General features: G+C 41.8%; 1 protein-coding gene across 20 annotated transcripts in view; it reads right to left on the bottom strand.

Moving 5' to 3' along the window:
• Positions 1–7,450: 7,450 nt before the first annotated feature.
• The window catches only part of LOC117955142 (RIMS-binding protein 2-like), a 60,635-nt gene continuing 42,701 nt past the window's right edge, over positions 7,451–25,384 (bottom strand). For 6 of the 20 annotated variants that reach the window (XM_034889358.1, XM_034889360.1, XM_034889363.1 and 3 more), the window contains 20 exons: positions 25,225–25,314; positions 24,573–24,778; positions 23,589–23,695; positions 23,389–23,498; positions 22,428–23,303; positions 21,919–21,945; positions 21,583–21,734; positions 20,951–21,427; positions 20,168–20,548; positions 18,950–19,105; positions 17,812–18,633; positions 16,262–16,361; positions 14,083–14,225; positions 13,255–13,423; positions 12,403–12,471; positions 11,696–11,743; positions 10,218–10,351; positions 10,039–10,110; positions 8,713–8,820; positions 7,451–8,113 (listed from right to left, as the gene is read on the bottom strand). In XM_034889358.1, the coding sequence (XP_034745249.1) occupies positions 7,766–8,113; positions 8,713–8,820; positions 10,039–10,110; positions 10,218–10,351; positions 11,696–11,743; positions 12,403–12,471; positions 13,255–13,423; positions 14,083–14,225; positions 16,262–16,361; positions 17,812–18,633; positions 18,950–19,105; positions 20,168–20,548; positions 20,951–21,427; positions 21,583–21,734; positions 21,919–21,945; positions 22,428–23,303; positions 23,389–23,498; positions 23,589–23,695; positions 24,573–24,778; positions 25,225–25,314 (4,595 nt within the window). In that variant the 3' untranslated portion in view covers positions 7,451–7,765. Of the gene's footprint in view, positions 8,114–8,418; positions 8,454–8,712; positions 8,821–10,038; positions 10,111–10,217; positions 10,352–11,695; positions 11,744–12,402; positions 12,472–13,254; positions 13,424–14,082; positions 14,226–16,261; positions 16,362–17,811; positions 18,634–18,949; positions 19,106–20,167; positions 20,549–20,950; positions 21,428–21,582; positions 21,735–21,918; positions 21,946–22,427; positions 23,304–23,388; positions 23,499–23,588; positions 23,696–24,572; positions 24,779–25,224; positions 25,315–25,384 lie in introns of all 20 variants that reach the window. The other 14 variants (XM_034889366.1, XM_034889367.1, XM_034889369.1 and 11 more) reach the window with 11 other exon arrangements.

Genomic DNA, 25,384 nt, shown 5'->3' with positions numbered 1-25,384 from the left:
TCAGGGCGCTGTGGAAAGCTTGCAGGTCTGGGAGGGAAATAAGCTTCTGGGTGGCTCGGTTGGAGGTGTCGACACCGGCCACGGCCCCGGAGGGCGGGGAGGGGAAATGGCTGCCGGCCCAGATAAGGTCTATCAGGGCCCAGCTTTAGTGTCCCTTTCACACGGGGAGTTAGGATCACTTCCCTATACTGGCACAGGCACTAGTGGTCGTCTGCCAGATGAAGCAGCAGCAGCAGCACTTCAGCGGGGCCGATGACTCAATAGGTCGGAGAGGGCGGGGATTGGTGAAATGCAGGGCAGGGGTCAGGAGATTTGGAGGGTTGAAGGCCAAAATAAATGTGTGGCTTTTAAAGACACCATATGCTGGATATCCTCAACAAGTCTTCATTGTGAGGAAGTTATTTGTAATCGGGGCATCAAGACTGAATATGAATGAATACATGAATAACCAGAATCCTCATACAGTAGGCTTCTGTTTCAGGGCTTAATGAGACCGTTTATCCATTGCCAGCTGATGTCATCTTCTCTGACTTTTATTCTAAATTTTCTATCATAACCGTGTCATCTTTTCTTTACTGCATTTTGTTGTGTAGTGGACGCAAACCCTTTCACATCCACTGGCCTCCAAAGGATTGATGTCCCAATGACATTTGTCTTTGTCTCAGACGTCATGGCAATAGAGTGATAGAGGACCAAACCATGTCGCAGTTGTCTAAACACAACCATGTTCTTTCAAATCCTCAAGGGGAAAAAACGCATGTCAACCCTAAGTTTCATTTTGAGATTCTTGTATTTCCAATTTATGCTACCTTATACTTCTATTCCAAAACAATTCAGAGGACAAATATAGCCGATCTTACACAAAATAAAACGATAATAATAATATGATAAGCTTATGAAATATAACACATGTGGAATCAGATGTTCAACCAAATATGGGGTTCCCCTCTCAACTTGTTACAAATACCACCCGAAGCACAACTTTGCTTCTTATACCCAGCTTTAGGTTGGGACCCACTGGACTAAAATACTTAATTCTATATAACTGATTACAAACAGCCACAACGGAAAAATGCTAATTACACATTTAAAAAAAGATAATAATGCCATATGTAACAATGTATTAAAATTAAATTTCTTTTTAACCAAATTACCACAAAAAATGGATTGGATTCCTTACAACGCTCTCTGCAAATACAATTGTTCACTTTTATTCCTCTGATCTTAACTATTAGTCAAAAAGATTCATAATTTCTGCTTTTTTAACCCCAATATTAGGTCTAATTCTATATAGATGAGGGTTATTGACCATGAATTCCAAAAAGTAGAAAACTAGTAAGGTGGTGGTAGTGAAAACTAAAAAAAAAGTCTGAAAAATGGGCGAAAAAGTCAAATTTGTGTCGGTTTTTTAACCCGGGAGGACAACACAAGGGTTAGGTAGGGGTTTAAATGCAGGACTTTTGATTGGGATGGGAGTATTATTACAAACAGTAGTTGTATTGGTACTTTTACTAAAGTAAATGATCAGAGTGCTTCTGGTAGCACTGCTTAAATCCTACATAACTCTACATACCTGATCCCAAACATAGGTCTCTTAAAGGTGACATTATTACAATGAATATTACTACTTATTACTATGAAGGGACGAAGATAAAGAGCTGCTGTGAGGACTAAAGAGAATGGAGAGTAATAATGTAACCCAAACTTTTTTGTTACCATTCCAACACTTTGAGTATATGCTGTATGAGCCGCCTCTTTGAAATAATAGTTAGTTAGAGCTTATAGAAAAAAACAGTGCTGTGTGATCGCGTTTTTAAGGAGTGCACGCAGGCGGGGCCATGCATTACTACTGGTGCTACTTCAGAGAGCTTTTATGGTGACCTAGATTAGAGTGTAAACTACCAGACAAATAGTCTTAACCTCAAGAGAGCAGAGTTGGTACATTCAGTTTTTTAAAATGTACATTTTACAACTCAGTGCAGAACCCCCTCCCCTTATTGTCATTATGAGAAACCCCACAGCTACAGTTGGAAATTTACATTTACAAGGAACTGAAACCTGTGCCCTTTCACTTTTGTGACCCAACAGAAAGATAATGGTAATCATAACGAACGAACAGGCGAACGAATCCTCATTAAATGTAAAAAAAATGCTTGCAGTTGACTTTCATATTCAAGGTTAGGGTGATATTTATAAAGTCTTAATGCTATTCTCACATGCCCATGTATACAGGAAGAACAACCACAGCAACCAGTAACCCTTCAATGTACACGAGCATGGGAGTATTGCATGAGCATACACTTGTATATAAAAATGTGAACCTATCCTCTAAAGATGTCGACTGATCTCAGCCCAAATGCCAATGCTCATCCTGTAGCTGCTATCGTTTCCACGCCATCTGAGCTTCAGTCAAAGAGAACCGACACGTAACTCTTCTGACAGAAAATACTCAGAAGAGTAAATCAGATTAGCAGTGAAACCATCACCTCGCAGCAACTGTTTTACTCAGCAGGTCCCTGACGAGACCAAACCTTCATGCATCTATATCTCTCTGTGGTCTGAGCAGGAAGTCCTGCTCATGTCTACTTCATATGATATGTGCATTACTGTAAGTATAACACACACAAGTTAGGAAATGGTTAATAAAATGAACTTAGGGGGAATCAGTGTGTAAGGGGTGTAATACCTCACTTCATATTGCACTTGGCTGTGGACAAAACTGCAGAAAAATACAGAGCGTCTACATGAGTGTAAATGACATCATCACTTGCATCACACCTGTACAGATGTGGTCAAGTGTGCTTTGGCCTTAAAAGGATCGGATGTGAAGTTGATAAAGAACGATTTAATTACCAAAAGGAAATCTGGTGTGTTCTACTTTTGTACTTGTAAAAGAAAAAAATCTCAAATGTGGAGGGTATCTGTATGTAGTTTGTAGTTGTGATTGTAAAGTTATCTTCATAGTTGCTGTCAGCGTTTTAAAAAAAGCGCCTGCAGAAGGCGGGGAGTTAAACGGAAGGAGAGAAAGAGAGCGGCTGTGACTGTTAGACCTCTTCCTGTGGTTACACCATCACGTGGTTGCAGAGGGTTCAAAAGGAGACGACTCCTTCTTCTTCTTCTTCATCCACTCCTTGGAAGGACAGAAGACACCTGTAGGGCTGCCGGGCAATCCTCACTTAAAACAGAGAAAAGAAAAATGAAGGTTCAGGTAAAGTATGACGGACGAGGTTGTGTATTTAAATGCCAGAATTATTTGTGTCGACGTGGTAAAATGCTTTTTAATCAGTCAGATAACGACAGATGAGCCAGTGTTACAGCTTTTACTTCATTAACTCTGCATTTCCTTTCACTTCTGGTGAGTAACCTCGACTCAGAAGTCCATGTGGAATTTGGATTAAAACACATTATTGTATATATTCTATTTTGTACTGTAGTATTATTTGTGTTTAATGTGTCTAGCGGATCTTTGCATTTGTTCCCATTTGTTATGATCTGATATAAGGATGTAATTATTTACCAAGACTTTATATACCAAGTGATCTGTTTCTCAGACAGAAAAGCTTACTCATGCAGCCAAAATGGCTTCCTCAAGATAGCGCTTCCTCTGGCAAGAGCTTTAGATCGGACTTTTGCCTCAAACGTTACATTGAGGTGCAGTTTGAGGCACATGGGTGGGGTCTTTTGGGTCTTTTGGATGTTCTTTTTTTTTGTCTTGTACAAAAGTTCTAACAGGCCTAAAATGCATTTGAACAAGCTGCCTGGAACTCAATGCATGCAAATGTCTCAAGACAAATCAGGAAGTGTGCATTTTCTGGTTTGACTTTAAAGCGAGTGCTGTTTGAGCGATGAGCTGAGAGGTTTCAGTTGGGTGTAAAAGTGTGTGTCTGGGTGGGGGTTGCCGTGCGACAGGTGCAGAAGAAGAGAGAAGTGGGAGAAGACGGAGGACCAGCAGTGGATGTACAGTGCAGTCATCCATAAAGTAGAAAGCACTACTAAACTCCTCGCCACAGTGTAGTGTTTCCTACTTTATGGATGAGTGTACTGTTGGCTTCAGGGAGAGGAGAGGCCCCGCGTGGAGCCTGTACAGGAAGTCAGAAAAGAGGAAGCTGCTTTGTCTCGCAAAGCCACGCGTTGCCCAGAGTGTTGCTCCGTCAGTTCACATGGGCGGCGTGTGGCGCGGAGCAAAGCTCGCAACCCTTTCCTCCATTTTATAATTCATCTGTCCTGGAAAAAAAAGATAATCATGTACATTATGATGTATGATCTGTGTGATATGCAATAAAGATACAAAATTAATAAATACCGTGTTAACTTCTGTTTCCCAGGAATACCACATGCATTACAGACTCAAGTGTTTTCTGTGAAAATATACATTCTTTATTCCTGTAAAAAGATCCATGTTGAAACAAACCATCACAATTTAAAGTCAACGAGTCCTCTGCGTGCTACATCTTCACTTACTGTTGCTCCATCGACAATGCCTGCACATGCAAACAAAAACCCCAAATAATCTGAAAAACATTATTAACAAAACATATTTACAGACGAGCTTCCAAAAGGGTAATAAAACATTCATATTTATAGATATATATAAAAAAAGGTAAATCTTCCACTAATCAAACAATGAATGCAGGTCAAGGAAGACAAAAAAAAGAAAAAGAAAATGGTTTCCTTCGCTGTATGAAAATATACCACAAGTCCCAACAATATGCATTATATACACACAGCTGCTACAGCTTTTTTCCACTGTATTGGATAATCTACATATCAAATATTGTAGACAAGTCCGCCTATAAAAACATAAATATGACAGTAACATAAATAAGGCCAAACATGGGTATAACATTGGTATGCATGCAGTCATTAAACATCCTGTAAACAACATATTAAGACTAAACAAGGTCTTCTTGTAAGGCTAAATATGATCAACTGAGCTTAAATCCTACCTATTTGGGCCTAGGGTCCTATTCAGTCAACAGCGGAGCAGTCTACTCACTACACAGCAGGTAGAGGAATACTTGTGCATTAAAGGCCGTCAAACACAAGATCAGTACAAATATTTGCTGTACATTTCGGCAACTTTTGAGCATCCAACCCTCTTTTAAAAAACAACAAATAAATAAAATATACAGTACAGCCTCGGTCTTGCCTCTATCCCGGCTAATACACATCTAAAGTGTCTTTGTCGCTCCGCCCTCCCTTTTGTCCTTGGCATCGTCATGCTCCCTTTATGTAACACGGACAAACGATTTAAAACATTCATGACATTAAAGAAAGAAAAACAAACTGCCTCCAACTTGTGTCATCAGACCAGAACAAACCTCCACGCTTCAACCCAGACTAGCCCGCTGAATATCCCCCATGCAGCCCGATGCTTTGTTTCTCGGATCTAAGGGAACAGACAAAGCACCTACGATTTTGGCATGTTCTGCAGTTTTTGACAGCCAGAGTCAACAGGTGGCTGAGCATTAGTAAGAAACTACAATATAAACCTGAGAAGTTACCCAACAGCCCTGCAGATCAAAGATCCAATCAGACGGATTGGCCGATCACTGAATGTGTTATAGTGACTAATGAGCTCAGTACTAAGGCCTGGTCCACCCACTCCCACCAAAACTGAATACTTGTCCTACATCTTAATGTAAGTAAATCTATCCCAAACCATTAGCCTCAACCACTCTAGAGTTGCAGGATGCAAGTATGTGGATACAAAAAAGTAATCACTGCATGGGCTGAGAGACACTGTTTAGCCTGTCTGACCCGATATTTACTCACAAGTCTAACTTCATTATACTCAAACATGGAGGCAAATGAAAAGATACATGAAAAACGTATTGCAAAGTCTAGCACAGTACAGCAGTGCCATAAACCCCACCCAGCAGTGCCATGAATGAAAACTTTAACACAATTCTAGCAACTGTTGTTCCCACATGCTACTGACCAAATCACAAAAGAATCCAAAAGAGTTATTATTATATACTGTAGGCTATCAATGTATCCAGCACTGAGGACCCTGCTTCACACCAATCTGAATATTAAATTAAACTAGAATATTTGCTGCAGATTAGAACAACTGGTCAAACAATCAATTAGTCCAGAGGGTTTCACACTGTTCATTTGGAAATTATAGAAAAATGATGTCCAGAATTTGCCTGAGCATCATCACGTATTTAAGTTTACTTCACTATCAAAGTAGTCCTGTGACAGTTGTCTTCATTCACTGGTAGTGTACACTGTAAACAGGAAGTGCTAAAAGATAATTTGACATACTTTTAATGGTGCCAATTTGCCAAAATTGAAATAAATATAGGCTAAAAATGAGGGTTCATGTTGCAGCCCACAGCTAACTCACTGACTCCATAGCAACATTATACTTCATGTTTACATCCCCTATTTCTTTCTATTTCTAAATTCCTATTTATTTTACTAACTTCAAGTTGCCCAATAGATTTTCTTTATTTCTTTGACATTATTAAGGCTCAGAATGTCACATCACTTGATGGATTTTAGATTCTCAAATGGGAGAATAAGCTTTTTTTCTTACATTATATTAAATTTAATATCTTTGAGTTTTGACCAGTTAGTGGGAAGAACCAAGACATTTTATGACATTACCTTAGGTTTCAGGAAACTATCTTCTTTTTATTACTATATATTTTTTATGTTGTACCGGACAAACGATTAATGGATAAGGATTTAATAATCAATATTTTACAATTTTATAACAAGTTGCAGCCATATTAGCTAAAAGAGCAGCCAGATTATCACCCGATACTACATTGTTTTTTCCCACTCTCTCTCATACACACACAGATGTAAATCACGTAGTATGCAACCTTTAGGCCAGCTGTGACTGTTACTACAAACATCCAGAGTTCCTGTGTTAATGTCTGAGAAAGGCATCTGTTTTCTACACACACACACACACACACAACAGAAGGGCAACACCTTCATACTCTTAACCTTCAATAAATAGTCTAGACTGTTAACCTCAACCACCATAACTAATTTGATCTAAACTACACGGATCAAAGTGGATCACTGCTGTCTCCCACAGCTCTAGATGACTAACTTCCTGCCCAGATGTCACTTCATGCAATGTGCTGATGGTTAGGGCAAGAGTAATACAAATAAATAACATGTTCTGTACAAAGTACTCTGTATACTGTATTTTCTTAAAGACAACGAAATGTGAGGGACAAGCGGACAGATATTTGAAATACATCCGTTCAGGATGGATAGTGCATTCTTTATAGTGACACAAAGGAAGAGAAAGACTGCTGATTCTGTTTGTTCGCTCCAAAAAAAAATAAAGTGGCACCAGTACATGAACATTAAAGCTAATATTTAATTAGCTGTGTCTGAGCTGGGCAGAAGTCTAGTCTGCTGTCCTGTTTCAGATTGTTAAAACCGATCCATTGAGAGAAAACTAAGTGTTTGTATAACTGTATATATTTGTATAGCGTTAACGCCTCTATTGAGTTGAACGTTTAGAAATGCTTAGATAGTTAGGTAGTGTTTAGAGAATATATTTGTGTGCTTGCACACTTTAACATGCACTTCTACATGCTCGTACAATGCTGTAAGCAGTGTGTTGATGTACACTTAATTTAACAGCAGCTAGCCGTGCTCTAAGGCAAATGTATAATTAGTGACGGTTAAAGCCTCGGTTATTAGATCTAATAGCCACTAACCGCACCGACTGAGACGAACAGTGAAAAAGTGCCTCAATGTGATGCAAGTATTCCGAGACAGATGTCCTGACTCATTCTTTCTTGCTGGATCCCAGCTTTTTGAACAGCCTCTTGCCTTTGGAGAAAAAGCCTTTCTTCTTCTTGCTTTGTGCGGAGCAGTCCGTCTGTGTCGGGCTGTCTGCTGGAAGGGGGGCTGGAGGAGAGCAGCAGGCCTCCACTGCTGCTGGACCTGGACCTGGAGCAGGTTCCAGGTCTGACGTGAGGTTTGTAGTGGGTGTCAGTTTGGGTCGCAGGTCTGTGTGCTCTGTTGGGTCAGGGACAGGAGGTTCTGTTTGGGGCTGCAAAGCCTCTTCTAGGGTTGAGGGCCCAGGTTGTTGCTGTTGTTGTTGCTGCTGCTCTGTAGAAGACGTCCAGTTACCCTTCAGGAGGAGAGTAAGACTTTTAGACTAAGCAAGCCAAATATATTAAACAAAATCTGAAACTAAGTTATGCTTTAAATGATAATTCCAAAGGAAAAAACAAGGATAGGACAAACACAACGGAGGAGGTAGTGGATCTAGTCTCAACGCTTTGACATGTGTTTTGATAAACTAAAAGGTGTGATATCTTACGCAAATGAGCAGTGTAGAACTAAGGTAGAGGCGGCGGGGTAGGACATAAACAGGGAGTGCACAGGGGACACTAGCGGGGATCACTGAGCTGCTTTAGTCCTAAAAACACTTACGATCATGTCTCAAAGTGTACACTTCGTTTCTGCTTCTGCAAAAGGCCATGCAGGAAACAGTGGGGCAAAAGAAATGCGACAGGGCAGAATTAAAGAAACAGAACAGAAGATAACAGCAGCCAGATGCTGGAAACACATTATAAAAAAAATATAATAAGTAAAAAAACAAGTGATTTGTAAAAATAAAAATAAAAAATAAAAAAATAGACACATAATTTATGCCTGCAGGCCAGGAAGTTGCCCCCAGTTCCGTTTACAGTGATGCATGCTGGACAGACAGAAAGGCTAAGCCACCTGGGATTCTCTCTTGGCTTCTGGTGCTGACTGAGCAGAGGGGGGGTCCTCTGGTACGGCCTGCAGGAAGTTGGAGGGGACCAAGCCGCGTTGTCCATTCAAGTCTCCCTGGAAGAGAAACGCAACATCAAGACATGACGATGCTTTTTCGCTTCATCATTTAGGTAATTTTTCAAGCTGAAATGCCAAATATATGACTTAGGTTATTAAATGTAAGAATTTGCTGCTGTACTTGGCCTTACATTATGACAATATGACCAAACCGTAAATCGATGATGCTAAATAATTGTTAATATACTGCTACTATTGTAATTGTATTTTCATATGCTAAGTCAAAGTACTTTTTTGATTTCTATTATACATAAACATACACCATAATACTGTATTATTACTGTACAGTGTGTTCATATTACATACAGTGTACTGCATATATTATATATATTATATACTATATCACTTAACTTTCTATACAATATGTATATAGTATTTATTATTATTTATAAAACAAGTACTGTAATGTAATGTAGATATTGTAAATAGTTGTATATAGTCATCCCTCTGATTTTCTTAATGTCTTGTTTTATTTATTTCATTCAAATAGTCAGGATCAATAAAGTCTCGTCTTATTTCGTCTGAGCTTAAGTAGAATTATTTGCTGCTGAAACTCCTCTCGCACACAGTATGCACATCTTATTTGTTTTGCAGGTTCAACAATGTTCTTTTGTGTGGCAAGAAGAAGTGCACAGTAAGCATAGCCACCACACTCTTTCAGGAAGTACAGTGCAGAAACATTCTATCACTAAAGTGTAGCAATAAAGAGAAAAATATATTCAGATCCTTTATTTAAGTAGAGTACTAATACCACACTGTAAAAATACTGTGTTCCAAGTAAAAGTCCTGCATTGAAAATGTAACTGAAGTAAAATAAGTATCATCAGAAAAATGCAGTAAAAATCCTCACGTTTTAGAAATTGGAAACGATCAATTGACCAAGTGATTAATCAGCTAATCATCTCAGCTGGACTTGTAGACCGTCATACTGTTGGGGAGTTTCATTTATGATAAAACATATTTATAAACTACATGTGTTTTGTGTGCAAAGATCTTAATGTGTAGAGTAACTGGTAATTAAAGTTATCAGATGAATGTAGTGGAGTAAAAAGTACAATATTTCTCTCTGAAATGTAGCAGAGTTGAAGTAGAAAGTGGCAAAAAAGACTCACGGAAATTACATGTACATCAAGTATCTAGTTAAGTAAAGTACTTGAGTAAATGTACTTAGTTTCATTCCACCACTGATTCTAGAGTCATGTTGTTAATACTTACATAGAAGAAGCCATCTTCGTCCATGTCACCAAACACATGTATGATGTCTCCTGCACTGAAGGTCAGCTCAGCCTGAACAAAGTCAGAAAAAAAAGAGAGCTGATAAGCAAAAAACTTCAACCACACAAATAGTGAATTGTTTTGGGGAAGAAAAGATCATTTGCACGTGCAAGTCTGACCTCTATGTCAGTGTTGGGGGAGCTCTCTCGTGGATCATAATCAAAGATGGCGACCATCCTGCGTGCTCCTGGGGCTGGGTCTCCTACAGCTGCAGCAGCAGCAGCAGGGGCAGCAGGGGCAGTCTGGCTGGGATCTGTCAGTCAAACACAGTACAGTCTTTCATCCTGATAATTAAAGCAGTAACATGTCTATGCAATTCCAATCAGCATGCAGCTCATCGTGTGTGCAGGTCCGACTCCCTCAGCGTCATGCTAAGCTGAGGAAAAGTCACACCACTGCACTCAAACATATGGAAACAAAAAGATTAGCAGCCACAGTTAGCATTTTCATTTTCATTAAAAAAGCTCGTAGAAGCTGTAAAAATGAAGACAAGTGAAATGATGCAATGCTTAAATGCCACTTGAACTGTGAAATGAAAAGAGGAGTTAGGAGAAGGGACTGCTTGATATTTATAACTGGGGGTTAATGAAAGGACATTAGATTTAGTACTTTTAATTGTTCTAGGTGGCATTTTCTGCACTACATACCCAACATGTATACTATGGTTCAACATACTGTAAATAAACACTAGTGTGTATCTTTTTGGGCGCACTATGCTGTAATTTTCAATGTCGCTTCCTGAGAGCCTCCTTGCCGTTGGAGACTTGTAACCATGGTAACTCCTAACGACCTCCGCTTTAGAGGCATTGCCAAATAATGCTTAAATTACCAAAAAAAGGAAAACAACTACACCAACAGTCGCAGGTGACAACATCGCAGATTTTTAGACGTATAAATTTAAATTAAAGTGTTGTTGACGTAACAGAGCTGCCTTGGCTGCTGTCCATTTTGAACATTGTCGTTACTAAAGCATTAATAATAAGAAGAATATTGTATACTTTCCAAAGGGAAATTACAATTTACACTCTGTAGTTATTACACCCATTACACATAGACCTGAATTACACACACACACACACACGCAAACACACAGACACATGCTCAGTACCTTTACATGCACTAATGTCAGCGGTGTCAGACTGCATTGTGGGATACTAATTTCTCCAGAAATGGTATGCAATTCATGTACTATTGGTTTCATAATAAGATTCTTAAAAATCTCAAATACTCTTTTAGCCTACTAAATAGCGTTAGTATGGAATTTCAGACGCGACCGTACTGAAACGTCATTCTATTGTTTTTAATTTGATTTTCATCTCCAGGTTTAAAAAAAAAAAACATTCTTTTAATTATTTAAGCTCTTTTAAAAAAGTAAACATCTTTAGTACAACCTCAACTATTCAGACAGACCCTAGTAAGGATGAATGAAGGTGAGCCCCAGCTAAAATGAAGTCCAACCATTTAAAGAAAAAGGACACACAATGGCACGTTAATGCATAAAATAGCAAGTAAACCCATGCTGTCCTCCAGCGGTCATCTGATCATGCAGGTGAAATCACAGCGAGGAAAAGAAGGAGTCAGAGTTCTAACTACAAACCTTGGCAAGAGGAATCTACGCTCTCCTCCCAGAGTGTCACAGACTCCACTGGAAGAGATGAGGAATGGGGGGGAAAGAAGCATAAGCACAATCCCAGAATGATATGAGACCTCAAAGGTTAAGAGCAATCCTGTTTGAAGTCAAAGTCTGACTCGTTTTATCACACAAAGTCGCAGATGGCGATCAGAGGGGATGGAGGTTTTAACAAAGTGAACTTTAGGGGTGATGATGTAATGCAGTTGTGACATGGGAGCAGAATACTGGACCTTTGTCTTTAATCAATCAGTAGGCAACATACTGCCACATTCTGCTGCTATCTCTGCAATGTATTACATGTATTGCCAATGAAAAGCTGACAGGACTGACTCAGTACTTTAACGCTTGTGAAGGCGTTATTGAGAAAAATCTTAGAAAAGTTAACCTGTGAAAAGATGAAGTCACTCTAAAGAGCCTGTATGCGCATTAAGAAAGAAAAGTGTTACTAGGCCCCAATTCAAGAATTTGACACTACTGTAGAGAGAATTTATATGTTTACCAGACTGCTGCGAAGCTGTCTAAATTCATTACTACAGTAGCTGAAATAAAAAAACCTGGTCGCTGAGCAACTCAAAGAGCAAAGCTAAAGTGAAAGAGACAAAAAGGAGAAGCAAACCAGAGAAGAGATTAAAGGAGGACGGGGAGAAGCCGCAATCTGCAGCGAGACACACCTTTCTTGGATCGTCTCGGTTTCGGCGGTGGAACAGGGCGACGTGGGAGCTGTGCGTGTGTGCGAGTGCCTTTATGGAGTTTTAGAAAGGAAAACCAAAAAAAAAAACATAAAAAATTGAAACCAAAAAGAAACACAGAGGTGCAATTGTTGAGAGAAGCAGACTAGACAAAATAGACAATGAAAAGCCAGTGAAGAGCAATTTAAAAAATGACAACAAGTGAGCAGCAGACACGGCAGTGAGAATAAGTGGAAGTGAAAAGGTTAAACCATCTGCAAATAGCGCTCTGGGTAGAAAGCAGGAAACAGAAGCAAAGTGTTCGATTTTGCTGCATGGCTCGCTAAAACTCGCCACAGGCAAACACTTTGACTCGGTTTAAATTTGTGATGACACCTGCATGAAAAGGCAGTCAATGACTGAGGATAGATGGTTATGATTTCCTTAATAGCAACACAGTGAACAAGAAGCCATAAAAACCCACAAATGTAAAGTCTGGCATCCATTTTAATTTAGTTCAACTGCAATCTGATCTGATGAGAGCTTTCTTTGTGCTTCCTGCTGGGTGAAAATGCCAAAGGGAGCTTTTACATCTCCTCTCATCATGATAACAGCTTTGGTTTTTCCTCCAATTAATCACAGACAAAAATAGACTTTAAGTGTTAATTAATGTAAATGTAAATTAATAAAATTAAGTGAACAACGGATATTTAAGGTCTGGATTCTGAAACACTTGTGTTGCTATTTTCACTTAACACTTAAACATGAACAGCGGTGATATTATGAGGAAAACCTTTTTACACCTACAGTGCAGGATGTCCAAATGTACCCATTTTATTTAAGAGTTTGACCTACCTATCTTCTCCATGGAGGACGCTGTGGACAAGAAGCCCTGCTGCAGTAGCTGCTGCCGGGTCTCCTCATCCTCCACCTGGATCTCAGACACCATGTTACATGGAACATAGCCTAGGCGCCCGGCAGACTCGCCTCGGTAGAACCCGTCTGCGTCTTTATCTCCGTAAACCTGGGCAGAGGAGTGGAAACATGCATCTATTGAAATGGAACCAAAACCTGTAATATTGCTGGGCTAGTATATTTAAATATGCATTCAAGAGCTGTAAAGATGAATTGATTAATTGGTTAGTAATTAAATTAATCACTATTTTGCTAATCGATTAATTTGTTTAAGTCATTTTTTATGAAAATAAATAAATTAAAATGATCCGATTCTAGTTCCTAAAAAGTGATTTTTTTCTATTTCTCACTCCTCTGTGAATATCTTTGAGTTTTTGGACAAAACAAAACATTTGAGGATGTAAGTTTGGCTTGGGGAAACACTGATTGACATTTTTCATTATTTATTTGACATTTTATAGACCAAATAGCTAACTGATGGATAATCAATAGTCTAAAATAATCAAAAGATGAATCGACTATGGAAAATAATCGTTAGTTGCAGCCCGGATATATTCAATTAAAGGTTTTTGGGCTTTCGAACGTAGGTCAAAGACGCAAAAACGTTGCTAAATTAGTCATTAGAGGACCATTATACACAGTGTGCATATTTACTCTTGTGCTGTAGCAGTCCTGTTAATCTGAGTTTATCGAGAGATGCTTTAAATGAAAAACATGCATGATTGTTTGGGTTATTTTTTGTAGTGTCTGAGCTGTGTGGGGACATACTTTGATGATCTGTCCTTCAGTGAAGGGCAGCTCTTCCTCAGCAGCGTCAGGATTGGGCGACATAGTGGCAGGATCATAAGGGAAGAGGGCCACAAAGATACGTATGTCACTGTTTCCTTTGGTCCTAGGTGAATCAACAGTACCTGCAGACACAGACACACACAGACACCCCCTTACAGTCAAAATACTCAATTTGCTACACACATCCAGGTGTATTTAACACAGAATTTATATAATGAAATGATGTTTGTTCCCAGGTGACTGATTCACAAGTGTCCTTTTGTTAAAGGGCAACTAGGCAGCTTTTTTTTTAGCTTAATTTACCGAACTGAACAGCTTTGGAGTCCTTGGAATGGTTCTAGGGAAGTATCCCGTGATATCAGGTCTCGCAAAAACAATTTGCTTCATGGCACTGCAAACATACGGCTATTCAGGAACCGGCTAAGAAGGTAGCAATGGAGTTTTCAGAGTTTTTCACACTATCGTCATGAATGAGCATTGTCGGAGGAACAGAGAAAGAGGAAACGGCAGACTGGCTGAGCGAGGAGTCAGACACAAGTAAACATGGGAGCTGAAGGGGGGGCTCTATAGAGAAACCTGTAAGGGGAGCTCTATAGAGAAACCTGTAGGGGGGCTCTATAGAGAAACCTGTAAGGGGAGCTCTATAGAGAAACCTGTTGGGGGGGCTCTATAGAGAATCCTGCAGGGGGGCTCTATAGAGAATCCTGCAGGGGGGCTCTATAGAGAAACATGTAGGGGGGCTCTATAGAGAAACCTGTAAGGGAGCTCTATAGAGAAACATGTAGGGTGAGCTCTAGAGAGAAGCCTGAAGAGGGAGCTCTACAGAGAAACCTGTTAAAAAGCACTGGTTATGTTACAAGCTCCATAGTAAATCAGTTACCAACTAAAAGTAATATCTATTTTCTATGGGTTTATAAGGATTTGCTTGTATCCTAAAACAAACAAAAAATGTATGCGTTATTTAATAAATGCTTTTATTTTCATGCAATTTCTTTTATGTTAGCTTTGCCTTCATGAAGTTCAAATACAATTTATTGTCACTACTTTTACTACACACACACTCTGAGTCTGCACACAAGCCATGCATAGCTTGCAATAACCTCTGCAAACAGCATATCCAACTGGCCCCTCCCCCACCTCCTGCTAACGGCATTGCTGCTGTGAACGGTGTTCGCCGAGCACAGGCATGTCCTTAAAAGAGGTAATAGAGCTAAAGCACTGATCCTAAGCTGCGTGAGCCGTTTGACAAACGTGCACTCGTTCATGATCTGCAGCAAGCAACAGCACCAGGGAAAAAAGTGTTTGACCCACACTCTAATCTACATCTGAGGATGTTTGCTGAAAACACACAGGCTTAAAAAGAATATTAATATTATCAAAGATGCAATGTCACAGATTGTGCAAAGCAGCCTTTAAATGTGGCTTGTGGCACAGTTGTACCGTATAGCTGACATGAGGTATGACACCAGTGTTGCTAAAAGCATTACAACTGGAGCCTATTCGACATCAAGCAACATTTCGAGAGCTCTAGTGAGTCTTTAAGCTGTGCTGAAGAGACGTTTTCTCTATCTCATTAGGGAGAATCAGCCCATCTGTGGCAGGGCAAACAAATTGTAAACTGTACTTTCACATCCTCAGTGATTTTCTAGTAGATAGGACAGAACTTCTCCCTGCTCTTCTTCCTCTATCTGTGTGCACGTGTACCCTTGTGCTCAAGTGTGTGCACCCACACATTTGGCAGAAAGGTCCGGATTATTAAATGCAACTGAGAAGAACAGAAGAGCGTGAGGGAAGAAGAGAAAGAGAGGGACCGCAGGCCGTTTCTTTGCTGCCTAATCGAAGTTACTATTTTAATGTCTGTCACTTCCTCCTGTCATGACAAGCCACTTTGAGTTAAGCTGGTTCAGAGCTTAGCAGGCTCTCTCCCACTTCTTCATTGCAAGCTACAGTTTCTCCTCCTCTTCCTCCTTGACCCCCCCCCCCCCTACACAAGGTGATAATCTGACTACCATTATGTCAGAGAGGGGGAGACGTGCCAACAGAAAGCACAGGTGTGTCAGCATTGCATCAGTCATATCACTGCAGATATACATTAAGAAGAGAGAAAGAAATCAAGAGACAGAGGAACAGGAAGACAAAAGAGGAAAGAGACGCTAACCTTTGGGTTGCCTGGCCTGCGAGCATGCTGGTTTAGAAGACTGCTCACCCTGGAATCCCCACGCTGGACCTGCCTCAGCGGGAGGGACTTGGCTGGGCTCCTGCTCAAAATACAGAAGAAAACAAGACAATAAGAAAAAACATCTAACACAGAAATTAAAAACAGAAATCACTACTGGGGAGGAGAGGGCACCTTTAAGAGTTAAGAGAACATTAACTGCAAAAGCAGCTGTTCTATAATCTATGTGTGTTCTAATGATAATCTATTTGAATTGTTATTTATTTCAGTAGAGATTGAAACCTCATCAAATACAAAAAAACAGGGTTTCCAACATTTTACTGTTTCAACAAACATGGTCCTTTTTGCATTGGGGTGGTGTTGGCAGACACAGACCAAAGCACATCACTGTAAGCTAATGCAGGACAAGGCCGACTAGATAAATACAAGAGCTGAGTGGTTTTCCAATGTGTAGGAGAATATGAATGCAACATGAAGTAGTGCAGTCAGACAGAGGGAGAACAGAGTCAGCTACACTTTAGCTGACTCAAAAGCTTACAAAGTTTAAGAAGTGTGAAGCCACTGGCTGATGATAAGCTTTCTGGCCACGTCTTGGCAACTCAACTACATGCCATTACTAGGGCTACACGATTTGGGGAAGAAGTAATATTGCCATTGCCATTTGCATTACTGCGATTGCCATATAATGGCATCATAAGTCTACTTGGTCTACTGAGGAAAATGCACAAAATGTTAAACTTTGAAGCATAACGTTTAAATAAACAATGACATTTTTCTGAACTTAACAGATTGTTCTATTATTTGCCTTTTCCCACTTAGTCATTATATCCACGTTACTGATGATTATTTATCAAAAATCTCATTGTGTAAATATTTTGAGAAAGCACCAATAGTCAACACATTATTGTTATGGTATCGAGGTATTTGGTAAAAAATATCGTGATATTTGAGTTTCTCCATGTCGCCAGCCCTAGTGTAATATAATAACAAGTGATCCCTTTAAAACATATAATTTCTACAGCCTCTTTCTACACATCTGATATGCTCGTGACCACAGGCGACACACGCTACTGCCTTGATTGAGTGAGTCAGTGAGTGATTGGTCGAGCAATGAAAGAGAGTGGTGTCGGAGATTAGCATAGCAGCTGTGTGAGGGAAAAGCGACAGGAAGAGATAGCAAAGACGATGTAAAGTGAGTTACTGTAAACAGTGAATAAAACAAGCTTCTTAAGACATTCTTCGCACATATGTGGTTATGTCCTCTCACAGAGTGGCATCGCGATCACGTTTAGATTAATCGTGCAGACCAAGCCATTACTAAAGAATATACTGTACTTTGCCTGCTTTTATAACAGCATAATATGGCAAACAATGTGCTACCTAGCCTCCCTCTGTCTACTGCAGTGGTGATGATGGAAAACGTAGCTGTGTACTGAGCGGTGGAGTTAGTGATATCCACTAAAGGAACCAGAGGGTTGGAGCCACACTGCTACAGGGAAGACAAGGGGGTTGGGACAACACACCCATTGCACCTGGCCTAAGGCAACGTTTACCGGCGAATCAGCCTTCAGGCCTCGGCGGAGAGGAGGTCTGCTGTGCTCCGTTTGAGCCCCCTCCACCCACCACTCAGAGCTCATCTGCTCCGCCTCTACTTCCACCGGACCGTACTCCACAGGCTCCTCGTTATCTGTGCCGTACTCCACGTCAATCTCTACCTCTCGACCAATAGGTGACCTCAAAGTAGGTCCTGTTTGGCTGACCGGGTAGGGTCTTGGTGGTATAAGACCATGGCCGGGGTTGGCGGCCGTGGCAGCAGCCATCTGACTCCTAAGCATGGCCTCCCTTCTAAGGCGGTCCCCTAGCCCTTTGAGCAGTGATCTATCTTTGCTGTAGGGGCTCATCTGGGGAGGACAGCGGGCTGAGACCCGCCTGCTGGAGGGACCCTCATATAAACTCATGTCGTCTTCTTCAGGATAACTCATGGTATCAACTGTGTCTGCATAGCGCACCCTGTGCTGCGTCTTAAGCCTGACCTGCAAGGGTCCATGCCGGGGGAAAGGTTCTTTGGGTAGAGAGCCAACATCCCTGTTGAAGTGGTGATGGTGAGGGGGAACAGTTGAGTGTGGGTTATGGTGATGCTGGGGGTCATGGTGGAGGCATTCTGAGGCTCTAGGGTGATGGTGGCTGGGCCTGGGCCGAGGCTGACTGTGGTGGGTTAAAGGCTCGTCTTGACGACTAGCTTCCTCTTCTGTCATCTCAGGAACGCCGAACAGCTGCTTGCGTTGTTGGATGTGAGGATGATAATTAGGGATCCTCTGAAATACCTCCTCGTCACTGTCTGGGGGTTTCCGTGACTACAAGGCCCAAGGTCAAAGCAAGCAAGAATGGGTTGGTGAAGGCGAGATCATATTGTTCAGTAAAAATAAGTGCAGACAAAACAAAGGAAAACCCGGCCATGCAAAGGAAGGAAAAAAAGAAAGGAAGAAAAAAACAAAAATAATCTCAATTAAGCACGATCAGAAACATGACAGAAGAAACAAGGCCAATGAAGAACATTATGCAAGACAAACTGAAAGAAGCACATTGCATTCAAAAAGCAGAACTCACAAAGTGCCTTAGCAAATGTGGGTGCGTTTGGCCACAGAATATATAGTGGATTCATTCCTTTACCCTGTTAGCTCTGACCGGGTAGCCCCTGGCCTGTGCTTCGCCGAGATGATCAGAGTAAAGTTCCTCCTCCTCCTCCTCCAGGATGTCAGACAGATCTGAACGGCTGTTGTCTGCGTGATAGTCACTGGGAGGCTCCACAAGCCCTCTGCTGTAACTCTGCAATGAAATATGTCAAGATTATTTAGAGTGCCTTATTTTATTAATTAAAATATAGATATTTGGCGCCAGTGTATCGGTTGTTGTATTGCACAAAGAAAGACTATGATACATTGCCGTATTGATATTTTGTCCCAGCCCTATTCTTGTGGCATTGGTCCAATGTTTAAACCTTTGAGAAACAGCAATGGTAAGAGCTCACTTGACTGAAATATGATGCAAATGTATTAACTAATGATGTAGTCATTCTTAATATGAGCAAAATGTCAAAAAAGACATGCCCGAAACTTTACATTATGCATTGTCTCCATGTATTCATCAGGATGAAGTAATGTTTGAACAAATGGCCTTCCAAGCAATTTAAAACTTGTTTCACATCATCATATCTCAAGTCTATATAAATATGATGGCCTAAATTAATTATTATGTCAAACTTTGTTCAGTACTTTGTTCAGCTTCAGTTATAACCCAGGTTGATTAGGTCTAGGGTATACTGGTCAGGACTCCTGAAGACATCAGCCAATTTATATGTAGAGTACATCTATTTAATCAATAACTTATACTTTAACAGTATCAGGCCCATTACATGTCTCATATTGATGTTTATTGGTAAATTAGACAACACATCTGAAGGGCTCAATCAAAAATTCAGCTTCCCCCTTTCAAACAGGTTTATCAGCAGTGATTGGCCTATGATACACATGCATGACATATTCGTTTTTGTAGTGAAGAGTGCAGCTATTTCAGATAGTAGACGGTGTTAACCCTCGTGTTGTCTCAACATTGATATAGGAAAATGGGTCATGTTCTTCTTAATTACCCCAAAAAACATAATTGACTCCACACAATGCTCTTTAGCAAGTACAAATCTCTACTTTCATTATTTTTGGGGCGTCTTATTCAATTTGTAAAACTAAAGTGAATAAGTTAGAGTTACTAAGTGTTAAATGTAAAAAAAACAAAAGAAAAAGTACAAAAAAACACAATAAAAAGCGTCAACAAAAGTGTTGATTTTCAATTTTGACGGGAAGACAACACAAGGGTTAAGAAATCAGGGCTGACCTGCTGCTTCCTCCAGTATGCTGGCTCTGGGTCCTGTCTCAAGAACTCTTCGATGGACACCAGGCGGGTATTCTCCTGCTCATCCTCCGCCTCTGACTCCAGCGGGGAGGTGCTGGGAGGTCGGAGGAGGTTCTGAGGGTTAAGGAAGTCTGAGATGGGGGCTTTTGGTGGGGATGGGATGCGCTCAGGGATCCCTGCCTTGGCACTGGGGTCCTCGATGAACTCTCTCATAGATGGGAAAGGACGGATGGTGTCAGGGCTGTTGGTGTCTCTGCGCTGCTCCAACACTGCAGCTGCCCTTGTTACTGTTACTGTTGCTTGTGCAGTTGCTGCTACTGGAGACGGTTGGGGTGGTGAGGTGGTAGGGGAGGTCACATTAACCTGAAGAGGAGAAAGATAGTCAGTACAGCATAGAATAGAGGTTTTCAAAGCCTGACAGTGTGCACCCCCCACCGCATTAAACATGGTTGAGACAACTGTGCCCCACCAACACCATAAATCACGTTGCCATGGATTCAGTTAGTTAACTGTGGGCAACCACTTGAGCCATTTTGCTAGCCTATATCATTTTACATTTTGCAAAATAGCAACATTAAAAGTATGCCAAATTAGCTATTAGCAGTTTGCACTGTTCCCATGCATGTACAAACAAAAACTTAAATATGAAAAGCTTCTCAGGCAAGCTCTGGAGTTATAAGAATTAAGTTCTGTATTAAGATTTGACACAAATTGGGAGAGGACAGTAGCCTTTTATATATAGGAGGATGAAAGAGTAAAGATTACCACTGGAGTAATGGTGGAGGCTACTGGTAATATGGCCTCACACGCGGCCAAGGCAGACGCAGAAGAGGGGTTGGCCCAGGCCTTTGCATATGCTGCGGATAAAAAAAGATTTTCTGAGTGGAGTGCTTGAGGAGGGTTGGGATCAGCCTCCACTTTGAGGCCAGTGATGTTTGTGGCTGATGGCAAAGTGCTGGGCAGCATGGAGACTTTGGCAGCAGAGTTCCCGTAGGACGGCGGTGAGGGCAGGTTGCCGCAACCTGTAGGGTTGCAGGGTCCAGGTGGCACAACTTGGGTAGTGATAGCTGGACCTGCCATGATGGCAGTCAGCTTGGAGGGCACATTGACTGGCAAAGAGTCGCAGGAATCCCCGTGGGCGGATGTGGTGCGGACAGTGAGTTCCTGAGCTGCCAGCAGGGACTGCATCTGAGAGGGGCCAAGCAGGGCACTGCCAGCTGTTGGGGAAGACACCTCCAGTACCTTGGACAGGGGAATGACAGATGCGTTTGTTTTAATTCCCACATCACATTGACATCAAAAATTGTACAGCAGCTTTCAAAAAGCCATAGACGGACATTTTATTTAACCTCAATGAAAGGAATGTTAAAATCCCACAAAAAATGCCAAGTTCTTGCCTTTTTCTTGTCAGCATATATAGTGTATCCAGTGACACGGACTCCATTAGAGGTCCCGGCGGCATCTATAGTGACTGGCAGCCAGCTGATGAGGGCAATGCCCGGGGACGGGCCATGCTCGAGCTGTACATCCAGAGGAGCATCAGGGGGGCCTGCAGGGATTGAAAGCATCATACCACAGCCAGTGGCAAGCGCAAGATAGAGAAATATTTTCATATTAATATGCTTAGCTTAGCATTAGGAATTATTGTCACAATGGAAACATGATTCTACAAAAAAAGGATGCCTAATGTCTAATACACTAAAGGGACATTTAGACATTTAGAAACCGTATACCTGAGTTCCCAGACTGTGGGCATGGAACTTAAGCAAATATAAACGATCATTAATATAAAATACATCTCAAATCTAATACGACACTGATCACAAATAGGCATCTATCGCAGGTCTAAAATGTATAAGTAAAAACATCCTTTTGAATAGAAAGAGCTGAATGACAAAAAAGATAACACAAACTGAATGATGTATGCAATTAACATCAGTGGCTCAGTTCTCATAAAAATACCAAAACCTCACGTTAAGCTCCTTCATTCATTCTTCACAATTCTTTTAGCTTTCCCTCTTGCACAATGCTTGGCAGGGCAGGAAAACATCAAACAAGGGCACTTGAAAATCAAGAAAATACTAACTTGCCAAGTTAGCAGAAAGCCCAAAAGCAGCTCTCAAGAATAAACCAATGTTCTTTTATGGGAGGTACAGAATAACCACTACTGAGTATAAGATATCATTTGAATATAACAAACTGGTGTATTCATCTGATATGAGATAAAATACTAAATCCCGACCTGCCATCAGTGTGGTGAAGGTGATCGTAGCGCTTCTGTGCTCACGTCGCTCCACAGGTAACTCCCATGGCGTGCGGTGCGGCCGTGCCTCCACTTTGACTGTGTACTGCAGGCTGGGCAAGAGGTTATTGAGGCACAGCGAGCAGCAGCCGGCCTTCACCAGCTCACACTCCTCCTCATTCAAGGACACAATGTGCACATAGTTACTGTTGCTGGGCAGCCAGGTCAGGTTGGCAGAGGTGGCGGTGATCCTTTCCACACGCAACTGCGTGGGCGCCACACAAACGTCCCGACCGACCAGCATGCTGCAGCGCAGCTGGTCTGAGGGGCCCTTCTCGGTCAGGCTTTGCACTGACACACGGTAGGCCTTGAGGTTTATGTCCAACCGCTCCAGAACTGCTTTGGTCTGGGCACCGAAGGGCACGTTGAGCCGCAGCTCCTGGTCCACATACACATTATAGCTCCACACATTGCCCCAGCCAGCCGGCACCAGTGGAGGGTCCCAGCCAATAATGATGCTCTTGGCAAGCTGCTTGATGAGGGTAAGCTTACGTGGGTAAGGCACAATGTCCACTCCCACCTCCTCCAAATCCAAGTCTAGGCCGTTGGTGAGGGGGGCTGGGACAGCCAAGGCCGATGCTGAATCTGAGGGAGTCGAGGCAGGGCCAGAGGCAGCAGAGGCCTCTGTCCTTTCTGAGGCGCTGACGCCCATGCTGAGGTGATGCTGGTGGCTGGCACTGTGCAGGTTGCTGTCTAGCAGGGAGTTATGGGACATGTCCCCCGTCTCTGGATGTTGAGTGCTCATGACATCGTCGTCCGAGACACGTTCCACAAAGTTAGAGGGGACCAGCCCTCTCCGTCCGTCCATCAGCTCACCTGTAAAGAGCCAAATCAACACTGAATTTCATGTCTAGACAGAAATATGAAATTATAGACTGAACAATTCATTCTGCAGATTTACCTTCATAGAAGCCGTCATCATCCATGTCTCCATACACATAAATGTATTCTCCAGCAGTAAGCGGAAGCTCCACTTCAGGGTTGTCATTGGGGCCATCATATGGATTATAGCTGTTAAAAATTGATTGCCAAGAAGACATTTTTAACACGTATCAAACTGTTGACATAGTGAGTCAACTATTGCCTTTATCTAATTTTTACCTGTATCTCGCAATGAAAACCTGAAGCTTTGCTGCTCTTCGGCTGGCTGTGTAAGGTGCCGGGGCTACGTCAATGTCCAGCTCCTCCACTTCACTGGCAGTGTCCACCTGAGAACGTCAACTGAAGGTAAACTTCCTAGACCTTTTGGCAATCAGAAAACTGAGGGTGTGCAAAAGGTAATTAAAATGGGATATACAAAATGTATACATTTTATTCTTCCCACAAATCTACAAACTGCAGAGGAAGAGGGAATGTTGTGAACTGGCTTGAATAAACAAGCATATTCTAGATATATTTACTGTGAATACAGATCTAGTCATGATGAGCTACTATAGATTAATACTCACATGAAGATACTGTGTACAATATTCTAAATTCTTGTTAGATGGTGATTTTATATTAAGGACTCACCGTTGTTTATAGAGAATCACCTTGACACCTGAGTTTGATTTCCATTCATAGCAGTTAGACACAGTACAGTAAGAGGGCTTATATATTTATAGCTCCCTGGGGAAATCTTTTTAAGCATAGTCATTTACAACTACTACTGTATAACCTTCCTAATCCACAGTGGTGAATGGATTATCTCACTAAATATGAACTTTATTAAAATGTAGGCAGACAAGTGACTGGACGAAAATACCACCAACCTGTCTATCATGCAAGACCAGACAATGACAGTTTGAAGACACAACAAAAATACTAAATTATGTCAGCCGATCCCAAAAACATATCCTATGAACGAGCAGAGGGAGCTCTGGCACGTTCAGCTACAGTCTGTGCTCGCATGAGATGACAGGGAGGTTAAGGGGGGCTTTTTTAATCCATAAATCCACATAAACAATATAAATAGAATTGCCAATATTGCTTTGACCTTACATGCAAATTGTATGTCACTGACTAAAAGTAATGACGTGTGTTGCTCCTGATAAATGAGGAACAAAAATGAGTCAAAAGTGGTGCAGTTCTTCTCAAGGCTTGTACCTCGTGTGTTGGGCTGGATTTGTGCGGACTGAGGTGGGTGTCAGACTTAGGCGTGAGGTGTGTGGTCTCTGACTTGCTGGAAGAAGATCCTGACTTGCTGACACTGATGGTGGGCAGCTCTCGATGCTTGGTGACAGGCGATCGCTCCACTCTGGAGAGCCCTGCAGCGTGGGGGGTGGCCCCAAGCCGCAGTGCAGCTGCCACATCTAGCAGGGGAGAAAGAGAGAGAGGGGAAGAGGATAATACATAATCCACGACTTTAACAGACAACTCTGGCCAGCTCACTGGTTAAATGGGTTGAATCCATGAGCAGCTAGGTGTGTGAGGTCACTGGTGGACATGCAGGAGGCTCAAGGTTGAACCTGGCTGATTAAACAGTGGAGGAAATATCCAGACTCCATCTGTCAGAGGTCAGAGTTCACAGTACCTTGTGGCAAAGTGTGTTACACCAGCAATATTAAGGGGCTTAACTGGTTCATTTTTCACCTCAGCCCTAGAGCCCTGACACTTGTGTGATGCTGAGCACTTCAGACAGTGCTGGACTGTGGCGGTGGGGGTGACATGACGGGTTAAAACATGCCGTGCTTTTGTGACAGTGCCCAACACATATTATGAGTAACAGAGGCGGAGCGAGTACCGAGCGGATCATTACCCTCAGGGCAGGAGAGAGTGTCACCTCCCTCGAGACTCCAGAAGGCTATTTCACCCAGAGACACCATATCCCATGAGCCACCAGTGCAGTCTAAAACACATGTGTAGGAGAAAAAGGGTTGGATACATACAATAGGAATTTGGACTAGATATGCACTGTT

The sequence above is a fragment of the Etheostoma cragini genome, chromosome 13 (assembly GCF_013103735.1).
Source record: "Etheostoma cragini isolate CJK2018 chromosome 13, CSU_Ecrag_1.0, whole genome shotgun sequence".
In the NCBI taxonomy this organism is placed as follows: domain Eukaryota; kingdom Metazoa; phylum Chordata; class Actinopteri; order Perciformes; family Percidae; genus Etheostoma; species Etheostoma cragini.
The sequence above is the reverse complement of the archived record's forward strand: the minus strand, read 5'-3'. Positions and strand labels throughout refer to the sequence as shown.